Here is an 8,683-nt window from a genome sequence, read left to right on the forward strand (position 1 = left end):
GCTCATCAGCCGGCCTTTGTCACTCACTTCCCAGCTCCGAGCACTGGGATCATCTCTGCTTTCCCGGCTCCAAGGAATGAGCTTTGGCCTGGGAGAGCAGCAGGGCACAGCGCAGCAGAGCTCCTTCCACTATTAAGTCTCAATAAACTCACATAAAAGTCCAATAAACTTTTAAGCACAAGAGGCTAATGCTAAAAGCCAGTTTCCTGAGCCGCCTCGGTGCTGCCTCACTGTTTAGGTGTAATCAGCAAGAAATAAACCAAGCGAGACCGATGAAGCAGCTGCCTCGAGCATGTTCAAAGAGAACGGTCCAGACAAATGTGTTTTGTACCAAAATAACCAAACCAGGAGCAGAATAAATCGGGCTCACAACAAATACCAATGGTTTTTCCCCTCCGTTTTCCCAGACGAGGCGATTTGCAAAGCTCCTCTGAGCTCAGAGACCTGCCCTGAGCAGGACATAGGGGCACGGCCCCCCGGGTTTCCTGCCTCCCACGCCAGCACGACTGGGGCTCAGCCCAGGAGGGAGGGTGCTCGGGGTAGCGCTGTGGGACAGGGTCTGCTGCACCGGTGGGATCCCCCAGCACAAGGAGGGGGCACACAGAAGGGCCTGATCCTGGCACCACCACCGTGCAGGTCTCCAACCCAACTGCCAGGCACACGCTCAGTGAGCACCACACAGCAGATCAACGTTCTTCATAAAAATATAGATACATTTTAATAAACAACGGGGTTGAAATTCCACAACACGCGACTGATCAACAACGGGGTCACCGCTCGTCAGCTCCAGACAGGGCAGGGAACTTCCTTCTACCTTGAAATCGTGACTCTGCCCAAGCAGCGGTGGGAAAACGATGCCATCCAGGCCAGATACAGTGAAAACCTCCCTCCTTCCTTTCAAAAACCTGGCAGCGTTGCTCACACCGAGCTGCTCAGAGCAGCAGTGGTTGATTGCTCACCTCAGCTGGGAAGCAGGGGTAGGTGGCTGAGGCCCAGCCTGGCGGGAAGTGAGGAGTGGGAGAGTAATCTGAAGAGTGTCTTCAAGGATTCGGTAGCGGCGTGAGAAAGAACCCGGTGGTGACACACATTCGGCGATCTGAGGAGCTTCCTGTGCAAACAATGAGTGGTGTTTTACTCCACGTAACCTCATTCATTTCTGTTGAACCCTGAGGAACGTTTTCATCAGCCATGATGCGTGTGTAACTCGGTCATTTCCCCCCAGGAAAAGGCAGCAGGAGAGATGGAGTTACCAAGAGAGTGACGGTAACTGAGGTGGGGAGTTGGCTGGAGCTTTTCCAAGCAGCCTCGCTCACAGAAGGATTGTTCCTCACGCTGTGACAAAGCTGTATTCATCAGGGAAGAACCAACATCCACCTGCTCACTGTATGTGCCTTGTGATGGGGAACTGGTTATTGGAAAAGATCTTAAATCTATTTTATAACTACACACATCACACCAGGGAGCAAAACAGTTCTCCTTACCCCCAACAATAAGCAGGATTTAGCGCTTCTACAGCACTTCAGAGACTCAAACACCGTGCAGACTGATTTATCCTTCTTCAGACATACCCTTACTGGGAAAAATCAATATCATTTTATTTTTTATACCTTAAAATTCAAGGAGGGAGAAAGTATGAGTCAAAAGAGCGAGCCCAGATCAGAGGGAGGGATGAAATTCAGTATTTCTTGACCCTCAACACTCCACCTTGGTCTGTGTGCCCCAACCTTCCCTGAGGGAAACAGAGGGATCACCACAGACACTGGCACAGCAATGCTGAAGAAGTACAAAAGCAACGTAGATGTCAAACCACACACTGGATGGAAAAAGTCCATCAGAAGACACCTAACCCTACATTATACAAAAATACTTGGCAAAGAATAAACATTCACTCAGCAAAACTGTTATCAAATTCATATCTCCAGCACAGTGACTAATAATACAGCTGCGGAGCAATGATTAGATTAAAAGAACTATTTTAAAAACCAGCTTCAAAGTAATGGTAAATACTCATTTTGCAAAAACAGCACATTTCACTCTGAGGGATATCCCCGTGGCAGACCAGACAGTGTGATCAAGCTGGCAGCTCCCACACGCTCGTGTACACAGATTCTCACGGCGTCTGCTGCCAGGACAGGGTGACTCCTGCTCCGAGCCCAATGCTGGCCACAGGGCCGCAGGGCTGGTGGCCAACTGGATGGCACAGCCACGAGCAGGAGCAAGGCAGGGGCACAACAAACAGCGCAGTTTCATCCTCCTCCCATCAGAAAGGAGGACTTTCCATCAATGAAAAATCAGGATTTCCCCAGCCTGCATGGAGGAGCCAAGCGATGATCTCACCGGGGATCCCAAAAACGTGTACTGCTAAAAAACCCCAAGACCAAAAATAAGTCTTGGTTCTTATTTTGCTATTACTAAGATACATGTGGGAGTGACTTTAAAGAAAGTGAACAGAGGGGTAAGAAAAATGAAAGTGTGGTGGGGCCACAGGCTCTTTGAGACTTAGGGGAAAATCTTTAACGAGGAATTAATAATCCCTCCCAGACGCCCAGTGTCCTTGTTTCAGTGATGAGCCATTTGAAGACCATCAGGACTCAAAAAACTTCCTCCTGTACCCTTCTGCCTGCAAAGCAGGGACAGTGGCAGCAGGGCATAAAAACCTTCAGCGCTGAGTCAAAGCACACAGTATGAAAACAAAAGCATGTTAAAAAATAAAACCATCTTAAATGGCTCTTAATTTTCACAAAAATAAAGTTCATGTAAAAATCAGTCTCTGCTCCTGGTATCGTATACAGTCCCACTCACCACAGCAGCCGGGCACAGATGCTACAGAACACTGAATTATTTGTAAAAAGAAAAAATAAAAAATATAAAATTTAAGAAGGTGTCAGCTCCCCGTGACACTCACTTAAAAACTGGCATAAAAAAAAACTCAATAAATTTCTTTATACTCATTAAAAACCAAACCAAGCCTCTCCTCTGATCCTTTGACCTTGGAAAAACCGGTCCTTTTATTTGAGCACGACTCTGTGCTCTCCTCGTGCTATGTGTGAGGAAAATTCATATCGGTCGTGGCTTCTGTACCCGCAGACGTTGCACTCGAAGGGGTCGCGGAAGCCGTGGCAGCCCATGTGGATGGTGAACATCACGTAATCCAAGAAGAGGACGCGGCAATGGTCGCATCGGTAGACCCCAATGGCTTCCCCTTCCTTGTTGATGACCTTGAAGGCGTCCCGTGGGCAGATGGCAGGTGGCTTGATTATGTCATACGGCCTTGGGAAATCCTTCAAGGACTGGATGCCGTTGTGGGCTTGAGCGGGGATCATCTGGCTTTGCTGGAAGGTGGGATTCTGCCGCTCCTCGTGGTTGCTGTCAGTGTCTGTGGAGTCTTGGCCGCTGTTGTTTGGGGAAAGGCCTCTGTCAGAAGACAAGCTTTTGTCCCTGAGGTGGCCGTGGCTCTTCTCTGCATCCTGCAAGTTGCCGTTGGGCACCTCGGCGCGGGTCAGGGGGATGGGGTACAGGCTGCTTATGACGGGGACCATCTCGGAGGTGGGAACCGGCGGCGTCTGCACGAGAGGGCGCAAGGCTTCAGCCCCGAGGTAGGTGATGGCGTTATTGATGGCCTGGTCCATCATGCGTCCTTGCATTATGTCACTTTCCTTTTCATACATGAAACTTGAATTATAATTGACATCAAAACTATGTCGCTTCTCACCTGCAAGAGAGGAGAGGTATTAAATCACCTGGGTGGGTGAAGAAGTATTTCAACTCTGCAATGTCTCTTCTAAAGGGTAGTAGCCTCTGGGAAGTAGAGAGGCATGAAATGTTCTCTGCAGAAAGAGGCTGTTCATATACACAAGCTGCTTTTGGGTGGGGTTTTGGGTTTTTTTAGGAGTTTTGTTATTTATTTTTTTAAGTCCAGCCTTGGAAGCAAAAATTTAATAGAAGAGGTGGTGAGGATCTTTATTGGACAAATCATCATTAATTTTTAAAAATTATTCTGGGATTTAAGGGGAAGAATATTATCAAAGCTTCCATAGCTTAACTTCTTTCACCATTCTTCTAGAAAAAGGTAAATTAATGAAAATATTTGTAAAAGAGCTAATTGATAATGAACCAAAATACTCCATTTTCAGTAGCAAGGCTGCAACCTTTTGTTCTTGACTTGTCCCTGGAGAAGCGTACCCCTCTCTGATAGAAAAAGTGAGGACAAGTCCCACCTGAGATCTGAGGCACTTTTCATAACTTTAACCCATCTGACAGAGGCTCCTTTCATACATCCCTGGACACTGAAGTCAATTTCCCCCCTGTCCCCTGACAACTACAACTTCCTCGGCACCACGTTTGGTTTCTTTGAACAAAACATGGGTTTTCAGGTAACAAAAACCAGGTTTTCAGCTAATTTAACACTGGCAGCTCTGTGGATGTGTGTAGAACAACACATTTAAGGTCACTTGATGTGAAAGAGGAGTGACATGCATTCCGTGCTGGAGCTTTGACAGCTCTTGGTTAGAGAGAAGGGGAGGAGAGTGAAGAGAAATTCTGCAAGGACCAAGGCGAGGAAGGGTGTGCTGGGCAGCACGGCTGCAACTGCTTTTCTCTATGCCAGGTGCAAGGAGAAAACAAAACTGTACCCCTAAAGGATTAAACTCAACTTTTTTGGTGAATATCTAGAAATAAGTAACCAAATTCTGTTCTTACAGAAAACATAAAATAGTTCATAGCTTAAAGAAAAAGAAAAAAAAAGAGAGCAGATCAAATGTTTCACGTGCAAGTGACTTGCAAACATCAGATCCACGAATCTTTTAGTTACGGTAACTGGAGTAGTGCAGATGTTTATCAGTCACCTGTCAACACCATGACTCAATGTATATGAAACTCCTTTAGGTTTCAGTGCAGAGGCAGAAAACCAGGAGCTCACGTTTCTTTTATAAAGCACTCGAAAAGGTTAGTGAACCACAAGAGTGTATTTGCTTCCAACCCTCAACAAAACTTGTGATCCAGCTTTAACACAGAAAGAAACAAAATGGTATAGCACATTGGTGTGACTCATAAAACCAGCACCAGGCAAGTGAACAAGTTTGAAATTAAAAATTAAATAAATAAAAAAGCAACAAAAGCAAAAATAGCTGGGACTCCCCTGTGAATTTGGGGTTAGGATTCAGTGTCATAAGGTAGGACAAAAAAAAATGCAATGTATGATCACTGGGGCTCTCGCAGTTTGCTGTTATTCTACTGTCCTGGTGGCTTTTTGAAGTCCTCACCAGAGCCCATTCTGTCTCCTTTAAATTACCAGTTATATCAAATGAAATGCAAATACCCACACGCTCTTCTGACATCCATTAATGTCTCAGTCTGTACGCTTTTAAAAGGTCACGGTACATCAGAAGTGGGCTCCTTATACGAGAGGGCAAGAAATCAGGCTGTAAACCAGACTGTGACATTTCAAAGATGCTTTGGGAGGAGAAGGCATTACCTAAGGAATGGTCTCTCTCTCTCCTCGCTGCCTCAGTGGACACCCCGAGGCAAGCACACGTCTGATTTCCATTCAGCCTGTATTTAGTTAGGCTGGATCTGCATGAAAGTGCCACATAAAGTGCTAATCATTTACCCAGAGCATCAAACTACGGCACCATGTCGCAATCAAGCGGATGGGGGGGCACTCTTGGTTGGTTGTTTCCCCTCAGTGAAATACAGCAAAGCTCTCCATGAAAGGAGACAAAAAACCAGAGCAGTGCTTTGCTCCAAAACAACAGCGATCAAGTCAGGAGAAAGAGGATATCAGTGATTTGGAAAAGGGAAAGGAGTATACGGGGACTGGGGGGTGAGGAAGTGGACTGTGCCGAAAGCACTTGGTGTTTTAGCTTTGGATAGGACAATGGAATAGATTGTTCTGAGTTAAGCTGCTAACTGCACCAGGCAAAGTGCCACAGTTGTTAAAAAAACCCCACTGCATTAAAAATTAAAGGTACAGGTTCTCAAGTGTTCATTTACAGAGCAGCCGCTGGGCAGCAGAACATCTTTCATAGAATCACAGAATCCCAGACTGGTTTGGGTTGGAAGGGACCTTAAAGCTCATCCAGTCCCAACCCCCCTGCCAGCAGCAGGGACACCTTCCACTAGACCAGGTTGCTCAAAGCCTCATCCAGCCTGGCCGAGAACACTTCCAGGGAGGAGCAGCCACAGCTTCTCTGGCCAACCTGGGACACTGTCTCACCACCCTCACAGCGAAGAACTTCTTCCTAATATCTCATCTAAACCTCCCCTCTTTCAGCTTAAACCCATTTCCCCTTGTTTTGTCATTAACTGCCCTTATGAAAAGTCCTTCCCCTTTCCTTTTTTTTTTTCTTTCTTCTTTTTGTTTGTCTCAGTGCAATGCAAAAGCTTTCCCCTTTAAAATTCACACATGAGCCGTAGCGTATGACACATCCTCATGTGCTGCTCAGTGATGCTTCACTTACTCTAACACGTACGTAGATCTTTGCAGCCTGATGATGAGGTGTGGACGCTGGAAACAGGGAGTGAAGCTGCTTCCTGCCGCCGCGCTAACCAAAGCGGGCAGATTCTCATTAGCCTTGGCACGTGGGGGGGATAATGGTGTTTGTTACTGGCTCAGAACTGCACCAGCACTTTTACCACTATGAGAAATATGTATTTTTTTACTTCTGGTCTCAGGGAGAACTTGTTTTTAAGAAGGAAGAAATAGAAATCTGCGGGCTGAGATGCTCAGAAATGCACTGACTGCAGCGGTTACTTCGACTTGTGCCAGGTGAAGATACAGCCCCACGAGTGTTCCACGCAGCAGTGAGGTACCACCAGCACATCTATCTGTACTGCTGGGCTATTTTTATTTGTTTGTGGTGGATTTTTTTAAAAATATCTGTTTATTAATCAAACCAGGAAGTACAAAAAGCCAGGGTTTGTAGATTTGGTCTGTACACAGACAAAATAGAAATCCACAGCAAAATAGGAAACACAAAATCATAAACTTCCATCTTCCATTCAAATCTTTGTTCCCTCCTAACTGAAGGGAAAACTGAGGGCAAGATCTTTGCAGGAGAAGCCTCTGAAGGGGGGGCCTAGTACAGAGGTTAAGAGTCAAGTATACGCTCTGCTGATCTACGTCCTTATTTAAGACTTACACTTGTACACAGGAGGCAGCTGCTGAAGATGAAAATGTGAAAAAATAAAGCAGGCAAGACTCCTGGTGCTTGAAGAACCTCTATAGAGCCCTCAAATAATAATAGAAGGGTTTTTTTTTTTCCTGATCAATGGACTTCATTCACAGAAATGAGCCAAACAAAGATGCTTTGTTAGGATACATCTCTATCCCTTCTCCCTGACAAAATGAAAAATCAGCGCCAGTTCTGAGAACGCCATTTCCCAAGAAATCACAGAGCTGTCCTGGCAGATTTGCACTCCTACACACACAGCTCAGAGAGGCACAAAAGTCAAACCAAGGTCGGACAGGCTGCTCTTGCAACCAGACTTCCCAGGGCCAAAAAGGAACCGAGTGAGTAATTTTTTCACGTTACCTAACAAGAACATGCCGATCACACAGGCTCTAGTAAAACAGCAGGTTTCAGAAATGGGTTATTTTGTTCCTTGAGGTGAACTGTCCTGGGTCCTCCAACTTCTCCACAAAACCCCTTGCATGATGCAGGATTGGCTCATGCCATCTGCAGACCACGTTACTGAGCTCAATCACAGATCCAAGGATCTATTCCATGTGGTACTTAACCTGAAGCGTGTGCTGAGCCGTTGTGTCCTGCTGCAAATGTGTTTAATAATAAAATATCTAAAGATTGAACTGGTAGCACGTTGTAAAACAAGACAGGGTGAAGCTGATGTGCTCAGTGATTAAAAAAGAAAAGGAAGCTAAAGATTTTCAGACACATTTGCATCAGTATTACTGTTTGAATCACAGCATGGCCTGTAAGGTCTAAATCACGCTGACAACAGTTTCAGTATGAAGTACCCAAAGGCACGTCGATGGAGTGTGCTGGTGTTACTTCACTCCAGTAGAAAAAAAAGTGACTTTTTAAAAGCCATACTAAATAAAAGTTACCAGTTTTCATAGATGAAAGGCCAGTGCCTCCCACCAAATCCAGTAAGAGCTCCATCACCTTCAAAAAATAAGGTTTTTTAATGCATATATGGGTTTAGGAGCACATCTTTACCTAGGTTTGGCCCTTAGCCCCAGATGTTCAAGACACATCCTCAGCACATCCCTCTGCCAGCTGGGTTTGTCCAACAGCACCGATCCCTGCCCTCCCTCTCTGCCCCACGCTTCTCCCCTCCCCAGTCTGTGAACACCAGCTCCTGGTGTGAACTGTGAACACTGTGATATGAAGAAAAAACAAGCACTCGAGTCTGTATATAACCATACAGAATACAACAAACAAGGCATTACTAGTCCTAGTGTCATCCAACTGCTGACCAAGTCAGGTCTTTACACAGGACACAAGAGCTGCATTTTATTTTCTTAAAAGGCAACTTAATGAAATCAGACTAGCCAAGAGGATCAGGCACTCACTGCAACACAAAACCTGCCCGACTAGTATTTAAGATCCCCAGCATGCACAACACTGATCATATAAAATTAAATGCAAAGAAAATACTATGGAAACATCTTGTTGCTTAAATTACCACAAGAAAGGATTTGATTTTTTTTTTTTAATCATAT

The 8,683-nt window shown here is 45.5% G+C and overlaps 1 protein-coding gene across 1 annotated transcript in view; it reads right to left on the minus strand.

The window, feature by feature from the left end:
- Window positions 1-3,008: 3,008 nt before the first annotated feature.
- Window positions 3,009-8,683, minus strand: part of IKZF3 (IKAROS family zinc finger 3) — a 15,140-nt gene continuing 9,465 nt past the window's right edge. Inside the window, exon 5 of the mRNA XM_010169588.2 lies at window positions 3,009-3,712. Coding sequence (XP_010167890.2) covers window positions 3,009-3,712 — 704 coding nt within the window. The remainder of the gene's footprint in view (window positions 3,713-8,683) is intronic.

The sequence above is a fragment of the Antrostomus carolinensis genome, unplaced genomic scaffold (assembly GCF_000700745.2).
Source record: "Antrostomus carolinensis isolate BGI_N321 unplaced genomic scaffold, ASM70074v2 scaffold31486, whole genome shotgun sequence".
Classification (NCBI taxonomy): Eukaryota; Metazoa; Chordata; class Aves; order Caprimulgiformes; family Caprimulgidae; genus Antrostomus; species Antrostomus carolinensis.